General features: G+C 43.5%; 1 protein-coding gene across 9 annotated transcripts in view; it reads right to left on the bottom strand.

Moving 5' to 3' along the window:
* Positions 1 to 18361, bottom strand: part of PPFIA1 (PTPRF interacting protein alpha 1) — a 96902-nt gene that overhangs the window by 48087 nt on the left and 30454 nt on the right. For 5 of the 9 annotated variants that reach the window (XM_036762717.1, XM_036762708.1, XM_036762710.1 and 2 more), the window contains exons 3-10: positions 7164 to 7265; positions 6375 to 6539; positions 5617 to 5691; positions 5183 to 5284; positions 4759 to 4980; positions 2147 to 2293; positions 670 to 804; positions 25 to 99 (exon numbers count right to left, since the gene is read on the bottom strand). In XM_036762717.1, coding sequence (XP_036618612.1) covers positions 25 to 99; positions 670 to 804; positions 2147 to 2293; positions 4759 to 4980; positions 5183 to 5284; positions 5617 to 5691; positions 6375 to 6539; positions 7164 to 7265 — 1023 coding nt within the window. The remainder of the gene's footprint in view (positions 1 to 24; positions 100 to 669; positions 805 to 2146; positions 2294 to 4758; positions 4981 to 5182; positions 5285 to 5616; positions 5692 to 6374; positions 6540 to 7163; positions 7266 to 18361) is intronic. The other 4 variants (XM_036762712.1, XM_036762714.1, XM_036762715.1 and 1 more) reach the window with 1 other exon arrangement.

Below are 18361 nucleotides of genomic sequence, written 5' to 3'. Positions count from 1 at the left end.
GGACCGGGGTGCAAAGGATTCTACCTTCCTAAGCTTGGAAGTAAGTTCGAACAGTTTAGCCTCCTTAGCAGCAGAGTTTCCAGAAGACAAAGGGTCAGACTACAAATTCAACAAGAGATAATAAAGATAACAGGGAGTGCAAGAGAAACAAGACTGCAAAAAGCAGATTCACAGACAGAGAGGAAAACCGTGGTTACAGCTCCAGATATCAAACTGCTAGGAGGTTTATTTCATACACATCCAAGTTTAAAATAAGGATTCCCACTGTTCACTGCCTTTTAAGAACAAGAAATTTAAAAACTGCTTCTTTACATTGTATATTAGGTCTATCAGAGATGACTTTTAAAAGAAAGCTTCTTCCTTTTCCTGGGGAGGAAGGCAAGCTCCCCGGGCTTTGCAGGTGTTGCTGGGGCTGCTCTATAAGGCAGCAATCCTTAGTTCAAACAAGCTGGAGAGACACAAACTACATAAAGCCACCAACTGGAAAAAGCTTTTAGGAATAAGACAAAGGAGGAAGAGATGGGACATTTCACCACATAGCATTCTCCAACAAAGAATGACGAAGAGCCCTGACTCAGAAACCATCCAAGGACAATCACTATGTTGACTAAGCAGCGTCACCAAGAACATGGAGCACCAGCTCCAGGCCACGGGGGGCACGGTCCCTACCTTGGAGAGCGCCGCCACCCTCTGGGCCAGCTCGGCCTCCACCTCAGGCAGGGTCTCCGCTTTCCTCAAGGTCTGCTGCAGCTTCTGCTCAGCCAGTTCCAAGCGTTCTTGTAACTGGCGGTTTTTGTCTTCACTCTGGAACAAAATCCAGCTGTTACAGCACAGGACAGGTATTGCACTTTTAGGATGCTGGATGGGCTGCAGCCTTCCAAAAGAACACAGCCCCAGGGTACTTCCTCCCCACTGAATTCTAGCCTAGAAAGGGCTCTTTCTAATGGATTCTATTTCTCTTCAATGCCCTAAATGTAAACTCTTTTAAAAAAATGTTCTGGAAAATCAGAAAAAAAGGCTTCATGATGTGTTTGAGGCTAGTTCCTATGTAACTTGCAGAAGACAAGGCCAAGAGTTCAGCCTCCTGAACAGCAAGCAGCACAGCCAAATTTGAAGCCCACGTGCAAAACACACTCCCCACCCATCTCTCCTCCTCCCCAAAGTTTAACTGCTGCTGTTGTAAAGCTACGCTCCTCACTTCCTTCACAACCTGCTCTAGCTACTGTACTGATCCAGCGCTCATTCCCCCAGCCACAATGGCCTTCTCGATGTTCCCCCAACTCAGCCCTGAATTCTCCCCTATGCCTTGGTAGATGTTGTCAATCATACTTGGAATGAGATCCCTCCTCACCTTCACCAATTCAAGTTCTAAGGCTCCTTTCAAAAGATCAGCTCGAATGCCACCTCTTCCAGGAAGTCTTCCTGCATGGCCCCTGCCTCTCCATGTTCTCTCCCTCTTTCACTTAACTTACACAGACTTACCTGGGTGGGTGGCTGTGTTATATGCTCCTAGGCGGACAGGAAGGTTGGCTTCTCTCGTCCCCCAGGCCACACTCATAGAAGAGTTCAATGACTAGCACCCCGCTGAGCTGAATGGTAGCCCTGAGAACATTTAAGGGGCCCCTGGGCAGTACTGAGTCTTCATGCTGACCAGCCGTTCCTTACACTGAACCGAACAGCTGCTCTTCAGTTTTCAGAGTCAGCCCTTAACTAATCAAGGCTAACCTCTCCTTTGGAGGAAGGGTGACAAGAACTGCACCACTCAGAGCCACCCTGGCAGTCAGGGTCTAAAGTGCTTCGTTCCGAGGCCCTTTCACCCCAGTTACTAACAAGAACCAAAGCAAGTGAATTACGTTTGTTCCCCCTTGTTTCTCTGCTCCTCAGTGAGGAAGGTGGAATAAGCAGTCAAAGTATGAGTGCTGACCCAGGGGCCTGGAGCCTACCACTGGCTCCGCAGACCTGGCTCCGCAGACCCTGCCTCAACAATCCAGTTTTGTGAAGATACGGGGTTATTCCTCCCAAATGGCCACAAACTTCAGACTTCTAAGGCCTAAGGACAATCAGGACAGTCAGAAGATGCTGCTCTTGAATCTCTATTAGTGATGCTCCAAGAAACAGTCCAACACCCTCCACAAGAAGCACTGACCTGTCGATGCAGAGAGTCTTTATTAGCAATTTCGTTTTCAAGTTTGTCGTTGAGGTCATGCACGGATGTAGCTTCCCGTTGGGCGGCGAGGTAGCGTTTCTCAAGAGTCGTGATCCTCTCTTCCATGTCCTCCTTTTGGGCCATGGCCTACATGACAGCAGGTATGCCAGGGGAGGGAGGGAAAGAAGCAGATGCTCAGACACTCAGAGATTACAGAGGGGAGCTATACGCAAAAGCAGAGAGTGAAATCTAATCATTACAAAATTATAGAGAGAAACCTTTCCAAAATACATTCTTGACAGGCAAAAACCTTCTCCTAAATATAACTCTACATATCACTAGCAGTACTACTGAGATACATGAGGACTATAGGTGATGTAGACAAAGTTTAATTCACCTCAGTGACTCTTTTCAACAAAGAATTTTAAAGTAAATTGAATATGGGATTTTAAACATAATATTCTTAGAATAAGACCACCTGAAAAGGGCACAATCTAAAAGCAATGGGCAGTAGCCTTAGAGAAGCCAATTTAAGCTTCCAGTGAGGAAAAACTCTCTTCCAAATTGGAGCAACCCACTCAGAGAGGAGGCTGCTTCTGGCTGACTTGAGGTCTCAAAGCAAAGGAGGCAGGTGGCCACTTGTCCGATGTCATACACAGGTCCCTTTGAGGTCTCTCTGAACTCAAGATTCCACAACTTTACCCTAGTCATTTACTGAGATCCAATGGGCACTCACAAGTCCCTCCCTCTCTGCCAGGCCCTGTGCACAGTGCAGGGAATACAGAGATAAACATAAGCAAGCATCTGTCCTCCACAAGGGTAAGAATCTTATCTCAGAGAAAAGGGCAACACTCAGACCTAAGGCTATGTTACTTCTGATTTCCATCAGGAAAATTAGGGTCCAGTCCAAGAAAGTGATCCCAGAGTGCCAGGACATTTCAAATTGGAAGCTGGTAATGTCGCACTCATGGGGCTAACAGACACTAAGCTGCAACCAGGCAAATGTGACCATGAGACCAGGCCTGTGCATCCACCAAATCGAAGCCAACGTCATCCCACTGAGTCAGTTACCATCGGCTACAAAGCCTCCACCGCAGGATGTTGAGATCTGAGTGAGACATAACGCTTCTGTTTAGGAGCACCGGTCTGACTGCTTCACCCAGACAACCTAAGAAAATAATGTGACCTGATCTGCTCAACTTTCTTTCTTTTCACCACTTACATAGGTGCGCCTCACAATGACCCTGGGAAAGAAGCATGTCTGTCATACCCATTTTACAGAGAAGGAAATTGAAGATGGTGAGAAGTTAAGGAAACACATAGAGCAGTGTGGGATTTAAAGCCAGGCCTCTTCATTCCACGTCTACAACTCTTTCTGCTAGAGCTGCCCTGAATTCTTGGTATGGGAGTTTCTTTTAATTAACCTAATTGTCTTCTCTGCCACTGAGGGTGAGTGGAGAGATGGCAGGAGAACGAGCCTCCAGCCTGCAGTCAGTCACTGTAACGGTGCTATTAGCGCAGAGAGGTGCGGTTCCACTCCTTTCACAGCTGGTTCCCAAGCATCCCAGGATAGACACATTCCACACCCTCATTGTTAGGCTAACCACAAATACTCTATACTGAGCACTCCTTGACCAGACTCCACTCTCTGGCTGATGGGTAACAGGGCTCTTTTCACACAAACCAGACTCCTAGGAGCCTGTCAATAATATTATCTCCTTTAACTCAGTCAACAGGTAGTGCTGACACTGCTGTACAGAACAGCTACCACATTTCAAGTCAAAGATTTATTTAAGAGGAAGTCTATTAGAAAGGAAACCTGAACATGTAAAGACAGACAGATTGGACGGCATGAGGTTTATGAAGATTCACAGTTTTATCAACATTAAAAAACTAATGATCTTTGGTATTAATCATCCTTATCTTATTAAGATATGCAGTGTGTTTCTTGTAAGACAGGGAAGAGCAATGAACTCTGGGCCTCATCTAATCCATTCCTCAGACAAGACTGCCCCTAAGCCTGATAGGTAATCACAGAATCTCCATGTTGGAAAGGAGCTCAGAGGGGCATCTCATACTTGCATGAGAATCCTCTTTAATACTTATCTGACAAGTAATCACCCAGCCTTTGCTCAAAGAGATTCTGAGAAGTCTGTCCAATTCTTATAGAGAAGGCAACCCCAAAACAAATCAACTCTAGTGTAATGTATCCCTTTATCTGTTTTATATACTATTTGTGGGTGTATGTGTGTGACTCATAACACAGAGAAGGTATTCAAAAAAGACAAAGTTCACTAAAAGACTTATAGCTATTACAGACTGACACAATGGCATAGGAGACTGTAAAAATCCCCAGTTAACCAGCAGAGGACAAGACAGAAGTGCTACCCCACCCCGACCTCACCCTGACAGAGAAGGCTCCATCAAAGACATTACTCTGCACAGGAAAGGAAGGAACCACTTGGCCCTCTCCAATACTCTTCAGAGACTTCCAACAGTGAGGATCCCAAGAGAAGCACTTGACCCTCCATCCATCCGGCCGCTCCCTGCTTCTCCTCCTCACCCCCATCCCTCTTTCTCCTCCTCCTCAATCACAGAGGCTCAGGACTCACTTCTCGGGCATCGCGTTGCAATTTGGTGTTCATTTCTTCAGATTTGATGAGATCTTTCCGGGCAGTGTCCAAGTCTTCCTCCAGCTCAGTCACCCGGCTGGAGAGAGCTGCCAACCGCTCCTTCATCTGGCTTTGTTCCTTTGACTGCTTATCTATAATTTCTTGGAGCTCTAACACTTTTGCTAGGTCTTCCTCATGACTTAAAGACCCATCAGAAGATCTCTGTCAAAACAAAAATAAAGCTTCATAGTGCCCTGCCAACGGAAATATTTAGCAATGGAATATTTAGATAGATGAAAAATTATTCATTTAGGCACCTAGGGGCTTATACAGCCCAGTCCCTACTTCTGCTCTAAGCAGGTTCTTTAGGAAAACCTTTCCAAAGACGCCTTCCCCTGAATAACAGACAGACTCAAAGACTTGCCTTTCCATTGGTGCTCGGGGTGTTTTCCTGTTCATGATTTATGTCCAGCATCCCATCCGCTAGTGTTTTTTTCTGATTGTTCTGCTCCTTCAGAAGCATTAGCTAAAAATCAAGCACATCAAAGCCAATTACAATTCACCATCTCTATAGAAAAAGATGTAAGAAATAACAAAGCTGCCTTTGAAGCCACCAGAAACGGCATCACGAATGGGCCCAAGTAACAACAGCATTAGGGGAGTTTGTACAAAGTCCGTGGCCCTACTCGTCCAAAGAAAAGCATCCATTTGTTATGGTTCAGATGGCCTTCACCTTCTCTTGAAAGGAGAACAGGAGGAGGGAGGTGTGGAGGACCAGGGTTAGATGATGAGGTTTTGTTTTCCGTAGCGTTGCTAAAATCGCCCTCCAAGTGGGAGGGCGAGGGCACGTTCACTCACCTCCTTGTGGGTGGCACCTAATTCTTCCTCCAGTAAACTACACCTTTCCAGGGCTACTCGTAACCGTTCTCTCACCTTTGAAAGAAAGTGATAAGAAGTCAAAAAGCTGTCCAGGCTTCCACCAACTAGAGCGGGGCTCACCTGGGGTCCCTAGTCTGTAAACACGTTCCCAGAGATCCATGAATTTAAGACTCAGAAAAAAAAAATGACATCTGTCTTTCTACCTAATTGGTTCCCTTTGTAACCCTTTGTATTTCATTTTATGTATTAAAGAAAACAATTCAGAAAAGGGATCTGTTAGCTCTGTGAGACTGCCCAAAGCATCTATAACACAAAAAAGGTGAAAAAACACCTTCAGGACTAGGTGACTGCACAAATACTGATGCACTGATACAGTCATGAAAGAAATGCTTTTCTCTTTATTTCATTCTCAGCAAAGCTTAGCTTTATATGAAGGGTTCAAAATTCCAAAAATCCACTTATGCCTACACATTCTTGCACAGAAAATCATTTCTAGAACATGGTTTGTGACTATTATAAATTTAGAGATTATTCAACATAGAATCCTGTCTAGGGCCAATAAATGCATATTTTCAAAGCTGGAAAACCCAATAAACCAGAAGAGTCCTCTGGAATGAATTCCCACAAGCTACTGGGAAAGTCTGTGCCTCTAACCTGAAATGGGCAGCAGTGATGGGTAACATGGCAGTGGGGGTCACAGGGAAGAAAGGGTGCAGGGCAAGAGAGACAGTGGGAACCTTTTCATCCAGGGCTTTGTGGTGCTCAAACAGCGACTTTAGGGCCTTCAATACTTCCACCTCACTGGACACTCCTGCAGGAGACTGCGCTTGTCTCTTCACAACTGTCATCCTTAGAGATCGCTCATGCCTGGAGACAAGGCATTCCAAATGCTCCAGCAACAGCTGAAAGAGACCAAAACCAAATCAGAAGCAAACTAATTTGTAGATTCTTCTTTAGGGCAGAATTTTAGCACAGGACCAGGCAAATAGTAGGTACTTAATAAATGTTTAAATGGCAATTGGAAGCCACACTTGGCAATTTGGAGGTTGGAAAGAATGGTTTAAATCCTAGGACTCTTCCCTATTAAAACAAATTTACACTATTTGAATCTAATCTTTTAAGTCGAAAATATCAAAATGTAATACATAACCTAAACATAATCACCATGCTCGGCCCTAAGGATACAAAGAAAGGCAAAAACACAGCTCTGTCTCCAAGGAGCTTACATTCTATTAAGAGAGAAAACATGCAAACAACTATGTACATACAAGATATAGAGAGTGTAAACAGGAGTGGGGGTGAGGCATCTTACAGACTCTGCCTGAATTGACCATTCATTTAGTCAATTATTCAATCACTGTGTGAAAATCCCCACAACCTTACAAGCAAAGGCATCCTGCCCATTACTAGGAGGAGGACGTTTCTCGTCAACCCTGAGGTCTCTATGTCTATGTCTATGGAGGCCAACCATGTGTCAGTCCATCTATCCATCCATCTGTGAGTCCAAGTAGCCGGGACTTACTAACCCGAGTATTATTTCTCTCCGCTTTCAGCTCAGCAATTTCTTCTTCTCTTTCAAGAAGCTGTTCCCTGCAGACGTTGAGTTCCTTAGTCAGTGCGGCAAATTCCTGGAAAAGGGCAAATGGGAAGATGCTGTGTAAGAAAAACAAATAAACCAGAACTTGCTCAGTTTCCCATCTTCTCCTTTCTCCCTTCCTGGAGTCAGAGGCATCTACTCCAGCCAATTCCAGACCATCTCCAGAACCCAAGCCCACACCCACCTGTTCTCAGCCTAGAAATGCTTCAATATGCTCTTCAAGAATGCATCTGCTTATCCAAAGTAGAGGGAGCTACCTTACTTACAAAACTCGGAGGCCTGCTTCGATTTTTAAACTAAAATAGGTAAGACAGCTTTAAAATAATATCCACGAATTTCATCTGGATTCACTTGGGACCCCTGACAGTAGGAAAAACAAAGTAAAATAAATTTAGAAGCATGCCAAAGCAGCTCCTCTGGGCAGATTTAGCTCTCCAGCTTCACATGTATGGTACCAAGAGATCCAAGGGAGCCTGCCAGGGCTGCTTGCTTGTCCAGAGAAAGACTTGAGGGCCGCACAGGCCCATTTCATACAAAAACCAGGGCTCAGCACATGGACAGAAGGTGGACAAATGCTGCTCTTAACACACCACTCAGGCTGTCAGCCAAAGCCCAGGAATCTAAGTACCACCAACCACAACCACAGGAGCCCAGTCCTGAGGGCCTGTATGTGGACAATATAAAAACACTCAACGGTTAGCCAATGGCAGCCACAAAGCAAAAAGGAATTCTGGAATTTTCCATATATAGCATTTTAGTGATTTGATGGAATTAAAACACATTGATGTTAACATCTCTAAGGTTGCTAGGTTTCTTTCTAAAATAAACAAAAAAATAATTAAAAAGTGTTTTCTTAACATAACAAATTTTTGGCATTTTATTATGTGAAAAGATGCTGAATCAGAGAAGTCCCTGAGTCCCTCAGTTTGGGGGTTGGGGAAGCTCATTCTGTGCCCAAAGTTCCTTCCCAAATCAGAAGGGGCAGGAAGGGAGCTTAGTAGTTCCATTTCCAGCTTACCCCAAAGCCTGGCTAGTCAATAACACAACAGAAATGCCAGAGTTTTTGATGCAAAAAAAATGAAAGAGGAAGAAAACCTATCACGATGTGTCTTGTGAAACACGAAAACAAAAGGAACAGGCATTGAATAATCCTAGTAATAACAATGACAGCTTTTATGTAGCATTTTTAAGTTTTGCAAAGTACTTTGCGTCAGCTCATTTAATCCTGACACCACGGTGCTGAGAGGGCTGTAACTATCCCCATTTTACAGAACAGTGGGGGGGGGGCGGGGGGGGGGGCGTCACACACCTCATAAGAACTGACACCAAATGCCTGACAGTGAATGGCATCATGGCCATAACAGTACATGACAAGGTGGAGTAACGTATAAGAAGCCTAGAGAGGTGGCCCCGACCAGACACATCCTGGAGGCAGGAGCAGCCACTGGGGCCGGTTTTCTTTGGACAGTAGCCACTTAATCTCAGTCTTCCCTCCAGGAAATTCTATAAATGCGGGGGGGAGTGGCCCTCGCTGCCCTGCAGCCAGAGGAACCTAAAATGCTTAACTAGGACCAGCTGCCCAAGGGGGAAAGATGAGGAAGCGTAGCCAAGAGTATCGGAGCGACTGGTGAAGGATCAGGGGGAAGAGCTGCCTTCCCAGTCCGGTCTTCTTGCCATTCCAGTGCAAAGGGCTTACAACACTGGCCTGAATCCACTCCTCTGAGTGGTAGAGGCTCTCCCAGAGAAAGTAACTCATTCTGCACTTCAACTATTTCTACTGTATTATTATTCAAGCGATTAATTTTTGTTATTGCTGTTGAGTCTTTCTGTCATGTCTGACTCTTCATGGCCCCATGAACCCATACTGTCAATGGGGTTATATTATACACACACACACACACACACACACACACACACACACACCCCCTCTGACGCTGAAGATCTCCATCGGTGGAGGAGTTTCCACATCATTACTCCTCTAAACCAATGAAACCACAGAGGAACTTTAAAGAATTTATATTAAAATGGAGCTTGAGAGGCCAAGTTAAGAGAGTACAGCGGGCTGAGCTCCTCTTCACAAAAGTCCTCTAAACAAATCTGGAAAATGCACTAGACCAAATCCTGACAGGGAAATCCAGGAAAAAGTCAGTGAGTCATTTGGGAGACACACAGGAAGATGTGCAGACAGTGGAATAGAGCCATCCAGCACCCAAGCAGAGAAGTGGTCCGGGCCCAGCCTAGCACCCTGCTGCAGGGATGGGTGCAACTTGGTAGGCAGCCTTCTCAATGTCACAGCCACAGGGTACAGGAGCCCACGTCTGGAGAAAGAAGGAAGTTCAGAAAGCAGCAGCAGCAGCAACAGTATGGTTCAGACCCCAGGAATAGAGCAAGGTCTCGTTTCCAACATCTAGCCCATCCTGCAGAACATAACTGGGGCAGGAACCCCAAAACAAAGGGGAGACTACAGTCCTGCCACTCGCAATCAACAATGCTTTCCAGATGGCTTTTTGGACTGAGTCCAGCAGCAGTCCACTCCTGCTCAGGCTCAAACCCAGGCCAGAAAGTTGGGGAGCTCAGACCAGGAGGGCAGCAATCAGACTACTCTGAGAGCAAAGAAAGTCTGTAGGTCTCAAGGCTACTAGAGATCCTGGAATAACACAACACTCAATATTCCAAAAAAGCAGCAACAGGATCGACCTAGATCTTTCCATGAGAAATGCTGCAGGGTCCGCCCTCAATATCAAGGCCAAAGTAGGCTGGAAAAAAGGAGCAAACTACTACAGCTATAAGGAACCTCAACATACAATTCCAGAAGAGAAGGACTCCAAAACATTTACAAAGCAGAGCCTTGAATAAAAATACAGCCTGGGTAAAAATTCAACTAGAATTCCTGGAAGAGATGGAAGAGAGGAAAGCTTAAAACTGTTTATAAGTGATATGAGAGCACCTGAAGGAAAAAAAAAAAAGTAAAGGGAATGAGAGCTAAGGAAAAAAAGAATTGAGAAGGGAATTAATAACTCAGGGAGAGACAAAACCATGCCCCAAAAAAAGTTGAAAGACTGAAAAAATAGAAGAAAATCTAAAAAGTCCCATAATGAAAATAACTGGCCTAAAAAAGAGGTTGTGGAGGAAAAAAAATGTAAGAACCATCAGATTAGCTGAATGTCAAGACCAAAAAAAGAGCCCAGACATCGTACTTCAAGAAATTTTTAAAAGAAAACTATTCAGATCTCTTAGAACTAGAGGGTTAAGTAGAAATAGAAATAACCCACCAGTTATCTTCTGAAGAAACCTCAAAGTGGAAATTCCCAGGAACATCATAGCCAAAACTAAAGAGTTTTCAGGTCAAAGAAAAAAAATACAACAAGCAGCCAGAAATAAAGAATTAATGTACCAAGAAGCCACAAGTCAAGATCACAAAAGATGTGTAAGCCATACTATAAAAGAAAGAGCATAGAGCTTGGAATACAAGCCTTCCAGAAGGTAAAGAATAAGGGCTTAGAGCCAATAATAAACTACTTGGCAAAACTGAATGGGGGGGGGGGGGGTAAGAGAACACAGACCTTTAATGAAAGAGTATTTTAAGCATTTCTGATTAAAAGACCAGCACTGCACAGAAATTTTGAAATACAAACATAGAAGTGAAGAGGAACATGAAAAGGTAAATATGAATGAACAATGATAAAGAATAAATATACACTGCTCATATTCAAATACAGAGGTAAATGATGCATGCATCCCAGCACAACCATCATCAGGGGTCATGGAGGGAGTACAGTAAGACATGGCCTAGGACTGGTTCTATTGTATTTTGATGATCTTAAAAGGGGAAGAGAAATATACATAGGGAAGTGTGGGTGGGAAGCTTAAGAAATCCATTCAAGGAGGAGGGAGAGTGGCTTGACACTTAAAACTCACTCTCAGCTGAAGTACTCAGAAGAAGGAAGAATACACATGCACACAGCTGGGTGGAGAACACTCAAAAGGGAAACAGGAAGAACAGGGGAGAAGAGAGGAGGGGGAATTTTGAGGGAGAGTAGATTAAGGAAGGGATTAATTAGTACTAAGCAAAACAAAATCTTAGGATACATAAAAATATCTCTTTGAGGTGGCAAAGAACGGAAGTCTGAGGAGGTGCCCATAAATTGAGGAATGGGTTAACAAGTTACGATATACAAATGTAATGAATACTATGGTGCTATCTCTTATCAACATGATGACCAATCACAACTCCAGAGGACAAACGATGAAACATGCTTTCCTCCTCCTGATAAAGGTGGAAAATTCACAGTGTAGAATGAAATAAAAAAGTTTTATACATGGTCTATGTGGAAATTTGTTTTGATTAATCGTATGTGTTTGTGATGGGTTTTTGGGGGGAGGGGCATTTTTCAATTGAGTGTGTGTTGGATTTTGGCTGATTAAAACAAATTTTTTAAAAAGAAAGAAAGACGGTGCTTGAAAAATACCAGATTTCACTGAAGAAGAATAGAGGAAAATGGAGCCATACAGAAATTGGGGTTGGGGGGTGGGGTGGGGCACACAACAGTATTCAGGATATTCAGATACTCACCAGGACGAAACGGTTCTAGTCCCTAAAAATGTCTATTTTCCCATTTTTCCTGACAAGGCTTTAGGGCTGGCTCGACTCTTACGCTTCTCAGACATGAGTGAGATGTTATTTTGACTTAGAGGAAACACAGAAGGAAGAAGATAAAAAAGGTTTTCACAAAGTATTTCGGGGAGAGTTTGAATAGGGAAGAAAAACATTAAGAGACTTTAAAAAAGCCTTCCTGGGGTAGAATTATCTCGCCAATAAAAAGGAAAAGATAGACCAGTTGAAGTGAGACTGTATATAAAACCAAGTAGAGAAAAAGGACTACTACAGGTCAGCCGCTTCCTTGAGCCAGCCCAAGGACAGACAGCTTGGCTGCTGGGGGAACGGGGCTGAGATACACAGCCATATGTTTGTGGTATGGACACTTACAAATCCAATGTTCAGAACTCAAGAGTCTTAAAGAACTAAAGCAAATGATTTAAGGATCAACGACTAAAACGCCATGCCCCACAAATTCCTAAACATTTGTACCAAACACCAGTAAAAAAAAGATTTTGGAAAAATGGGCTCTCCTCCTAAGTCGGCCACTAACTATACTGTGACTCTCTCTGGGCCTCAATCCCACAACTCTGTGATTCTAAATGAAATCTAAATAATAAATGGTGGAATAATTTTTAAAATGCCACGTGCCTTACAGTAAGTGTCTATTTCACAAGATTCACAAGAAATCTATGAGTGGAATGAAACAGACTGCCCTGGGAATAAAAGAAAATGGAAAGTACATAATAAGAACCAGGCTGCAAAGGGCAGAAAACAGCTGAATATATCGACAATTCTTTAATTGGAGGGTTAGCAGTACTGATCCCCGCCAAAAAGGGGGGGGGTGTCACTGAAATTTTCTAAAACATGCATAGAAGAAAAAAAAGTTCAGAAGGAAGCAGAAACAAGTAGGGGGTTTTAAGTGATGTGTGGAGTGTATCAGATACTTTTAAAAACCCCAAGAGGTAAAAATAGTGATTCAGTTTCCTATACAATCCTTGCTTTGCGCCCTGCTCTTCTTTTTGGTGCTTAAATTCAAAATTAAAAACAAATGAAGCAAAAACAAAGTGCATATTCTCCCCCTACTCCCTACCGCGAGCAGATCTCAACTCAGCCAATTCTGTCAATTCTACAAGTTTGTTAAAGGGCATCTACTGAGGGACACCAACAGAGTGCTCAGGCTACCCTGTCAACCCAGCATCCTCACCCTCAGCAAATGACCAGAACAGAGCAGGGTTTCCACCTTCTCTAATAATACAGAAAGTGACCAGAACATTTTTTCCACCCATAATGGTCATGGAACGTTGCATATTGTGTCAGATTTTGATAGGTTTTGCTAAATGTTTTTTCTTCTCCCTTTTTTTCCTTTATGTACAAGTGACATAAAAACCAGATTTTCATAAAAAAAAAATCTTTTTAAAGGGTCTTTATCTCTGGGAGACTTTGGTTGTCATTAAAAGAGCTGCAGGCAGTTCAGCCCAATTTGCTCCTCCCTTATAATTCTGGGCCTGCCTGCACTCCTAGAATAAGCCACTTTTTACCAAAGAGATATGACAACTTTATTCAAACCTGGGCAGGTTTCACAATACAAGGTGATTTTGAGTATCACAAATGCAATCACAAATACAGGAATAAGCCAAGCATCTCAAACCCTGACTGATATTTTGACAGGTGCCAAAGAATCTTCATAGACTACTTTGATAATGGGCATCATTTCAGAAACAGCTTCCTTGGGAGAAGCAAAGCAAGCCAGATAAGTAGTTACATATTACTAATTATCTTTCTATCCTCTCAAATGCCTTCTTTCTAGTGTTTCAATGGATTCCCCATGCCAGTCTGCCCACCCGATCTATACCTCATAAGTCTTGGATGAATGCATTAGAGTCCAACTAGAAAAAAATGCCCATTGAGGCAAAGGCATTGAACAGAGTGGAACAGCAAACATAAGAAAGCTTGGAGTCAGGGAGTCAGGAAGATCCGGGTTCAAGTCCTGCTTCTGAAATACAGTGGAAGTGTGACCCTGGACAGTTACCTCATCTCAGTATCCTAGGAAATGATCTCAAACCATCGATTACTGGTCACTTCTGGTGGAAGAAGGTTCCACAGTGGGGGATCCCTAGGCCTGACAAAAACCACAAGTCTGGATCTGGCCCTCCTCCCCAAAATAAATTTATTATATAGCATCAGCCCCCCCCAGAAAAATCACTTCATTCCACACCTAATTACCATAAACAAAGCTCTAGTCTTAAAACACAAGTACATACAAAAAACCTCATCATATGGCCAACGGTGTGGCTGAGACAAACCAGAAGTGTAACTGCACTGGTAAGTGTTTGGATTACCTTATATCTGTATGTGTGTAGATTTCTAAATGTCTGCAGCTCTTAAATACTTAGCAAGCTTATGGAGTACTTCTCAAACAACAACAACAAAAAAAATGGACAGCCAAAAGAACGTCTTGGGATATATGACGTTAGCTCTGGGAAAAATAAAATTTGAATTTAACATTAGTCCATAAACACTGTTTAAAAATAGACTTCATCCAATAAATGAAAAGTAAGACAACAGAAACAAAATAGGCAATAAAGTTCCTGCAGTCCTCAGTCTCGCCTTAGTATAACTGTCGGTGCTTTACCTCAGCCAGACTTCAAATCTCTCAGCCAGCAACATGCACAGTGTAACAAAATGAAGTCGCTTTTGTCAAGTTTATGAGAAGCAATTCAAGATTCAAAATATTTCATCAAACAGAATGGTTACAATAATAAAAAACCAATGGCTAGGAACAATGAATTCTTATTTCAAAATGTAATTCAGTTATACAGCTGATTATTCCTACAGGCTTTATCTAAAAGGGAAAGTGTAGTGTAACTCATTCAAGTTTTATTTCAGGAAACGATTCTTCACACAAGCTTGGCAATTTCTAAGTTCCTAATTTCTTGGCAGAAACATTTAACCATGGGCTCCTCATTAAAAATGGACGGCTGTGCCATTTTTTCATGGAGCCATGTGAGACAGATACAAAAACAACAAGTTTCCAAACTTGTCAGATCTTTTCCATTTCCAGGTCATTCAACACTGCCCTGGGAGTCAGATGCCCAAGTATTCCGGGTACAGTGACCATAAAGTATCTGAAACAATACTGTCTTCTCCCTTACTACTCCTGCATCACCAAATTGCTTCCTTTTTGTCTTCTCTGTTCCTGGCTCCCAGCTTCCAAACGAGGCTTTCTCATCCTGCCAGGGTCTGGAACCTCCAAGCACTCCTGAGAGATTCTCAAACTGGAACATCCCACTACACTTGTGGTCTTCTCTATTTGCAACTTCTCTCTAAAAGGCCTGCCCCTTCTCCCATTAGTGAGTTTGTCCAGGAACAGCTTCAGAGGCCAAACCCCTATGGACAACATTTGACCTGGCCTGAATTCCTTCCTCAACAATTAACATACTGACATCCCACCCTCCCCAGCCCAGGCTGCCATTTTAAAAACCCTGCTCTCATGTCCCCCACTCCCTTGGTCCCATCCCCCTCAACGTAGCTGGCCCACATCCAACATGCCACTCCAAAACTACCAAACTTGCCACTGTACTCTCTCTAGTACACCTATTCTATAGATAATAAACTACTTTTCAAATCAATCTTTTTCCTTTTTCACTCCCTCCATCTTCTTGTAAAACTGTGGCCTGGCTCCTTCCTGATGACACAGCTTCCCTTGGCTACCCTTCCCAGAACAGGCTGCATTTTCACTTTTTATTCTGAAGTGTTGGGGTGTAGAACTGGAACCCTCCTTGCACCCCACTGCCACTTCCTGGCTCCCCCTCTATCATTATCATTCAGGAACCTCTCCTCCTTTGAGATCCTTCAATCCACATTCTCAACCAATCAAGACTCTAGTGGCTGCTGTCTACAGATGTCCAGGACACTCACTGCCCAGCCATGGTCCTTCTCCCCTTCTCCTGTTCCAATGCCTACAAGGGAACTTTTCCTCAAATGACATAAACTCCCAATTCCTCCCCTTGCTCATTAATTGCCTATGTCTATGCTCTACACCTCCACTCCATCACAAGCACACCCAGAGATGGTCTGACCCATGATCTCACCTTCCCCCACAAGCCCTTTTATTGACCCCAAGTATACCATGAAAGCAAAAGTCTGGTTCACTTCTAACATTCTACCGGTATCACTACACAGCAGCAAGACTGGAATGTAATTGGTAGACAAAGAACTAAAACTGAATGCCACACAGAGGAAGAGAGGCAGACACACTGCTGTGAACAGACTACAACATATAAGCAATGAGGAACTCTGAAGGAGTGAAAGATATCCCCAAGAAACTGTATGACGTAAAAGGGAGCTGGGTAGCAAGAGGGCTCCACTGGCACCCTCAAAATGTAAAGAAACAGTAAGGAAGGCCTCCAACACATCTGGCGGTCCCACTGGGGCCAGCCTTTGGGAAGTGGGGATGGGGGACACAGGGCTTGGGTGGGATTCCCAAATTGATGAGATCCTAGATCCGTGTGAAATCCTAATGAAACAGCCAGCTGGAGAGAATTCAATAGGCAGCTGGTAATACAGAACCAAATTAGGACCAACAGCTGGAATGAAAGCCACAGTTTAAAAATGAGAAAGGTAGACCTACCTATTCCATTTCCAAGTGCTGGCAAGTCTCTCCAAGTGGGAGATGCTACAGGAAGCTGGAATCCACACTGGCGAGGGAGAAAAGCCCCAAAACTCAACTTCTACAGCCCAAAGTGATTTATTAAAGGATGTTCTTGATGCCACAGACATCCAAGCCTATACCCACATGGCAAGGTCGGGGAGGAGGGAGAGGGCAGAAGCAGAAGCTTGGCAGGCTGGGGGACCCAAAAGTATGGCTTCCCAGATCTCTCCTTGTGTACAAGTGCCACCTCTGACAGATATTAGAGATCTTCTCTTCTTTACAGGGGTTCCAAGAGTTGGTAGGAAAACACGGTGGTATCTGCTTTGTTCACATCAAGATCTACACTTTGGAGTCACTGAATGCAGAGTATCCAACTAGAATGCTTCTGAATTTGTGCCAGGTGAGCTGACAAAAGCTATGGCTCCCTTTGGGCCCATACTGACACTTACCCATAAAGTTATTATTTGGGGAGACGGGAGAAAATAAGAAACAATTCTGACTTAGATGAGAGAAGCCAATTGATCAGGGTAGACATCTTTCTGGGAATTTCTACTTCTAACAGAATGGTTGTGGGTTTGGGTTTTTTTAAGTGAAGGGGAAGAAAGGCCCTATAGTGTTTATAAAGGTGCTCATGACTGTTCTTTCAGATTCTAAAAGTGAAATGGTAATTCAGACTGTAGAAAGCAAAGGTTGGCAAACTATGGCCAAATCCATCTGCTGCCTGTTTTTGTATGCCCTGAGCTAAATATGTTTTACATGTTTAAGTACAATAAAATGTAAAAAAAAAAATTCTAACCTCCAGAGATACAAAAATAGGTGGCCTAGGCCCACAGCTGTAGTTGACCTACAGCATAGGAGATATACAATATACAATAATCCTAACAAAAACAGAAAATAAATTCTTATCCCCTTCCTTCTTGGCATGAGCAGCCTTGCTACCACAGATAACATCCTGAACCAATCCTAGGGAAAGGTGAGATGTAGAGAAGAGAGGAATGAGGGGAAGGAAATTATTAATATAGCAATATGAAAATGTGTGTATATGGATGTTTTTCCAGCAAGCAATAAATTCATTTACATCCTTTAAAGTGAGGAAAGAGAATACTTGCAGTGGGCATAAGAAAGGGCCACCAAAGCCAACAGCAGCCCCTGTGAAAAGACACACTGGACGCCTGGTTGTGGTCTGCCCTCCAAGGTAGATTCAGGCCAGATTGGGAGGGAAACCACCACAGAATGCTAACTCACCTGCCAGGCCTGCATTAGCTCTGGGAATACAAAGGAAATTATTCCTACTCATAAGGGCAGGGAAGCATAACAGTGTAAGAATATACAGAACAAATATAAAGAGAATAAATACAAATAAACACTAGATAGTCGAATACAAAGTAGTTTGGGAAGGAAAGCACTGGCCATTGTAGGGGTCAGGAAAAGCTTTGTGTAGAAAGTGGTCACTGAGCTGCTTCTTGAAGCAAGAAAGAATCCATGAGAAGGAAAGAGAGAGATTGCATTCCAGACATGAATGCCAGTGCTAGGTCTCAGAGAAGGGATGGAAGAAAAGGTCATAGGGGAGGAACAGAGAAAGGTTACTTTGGCTGGATCTCCGAGGGTGAAAAGAACACTAGGTGGAAGGTTGTGAAAGGCTTTAAGTTAGAGGGTGGGAATGGGAATGTAAACAAAAGAAAAGAGAGGAGGTTACATTTGATCCTGGAGGAATACAAAGCACTGGAATGCCTTGGTCAGATATGATGTTAAAGGACAATTCTTTGGGGCCTAGTTTAAAAGAAAAACTTGGGCCAGGGATGCCAATTGGAAGGTTCTTGCAATAATCCAGGGACAAGTGATGAGCACCAGAACTAAAGCAATGATTTTGGGAAGA

This window comes from Trichosurus vulpecula, chromosome 6 (assembly GCF_011100635.1).
Source record: "Trichosurus vulpecula isolate mTriVul1 chromosome 6, mTriVul1.pri, whole genome shotgun sequence".
Classification (NCBI taxonomy): domain Eukaryota; kingdom Metazoa; phylum Chordata; class Mammalia; order Diprotodontia; family Phalangeridae; genus Trichosurus; species Trichosurus vulpecula.
This window is presented reverse-complemented; position numbering and strand designations above follow the sequence as displayed.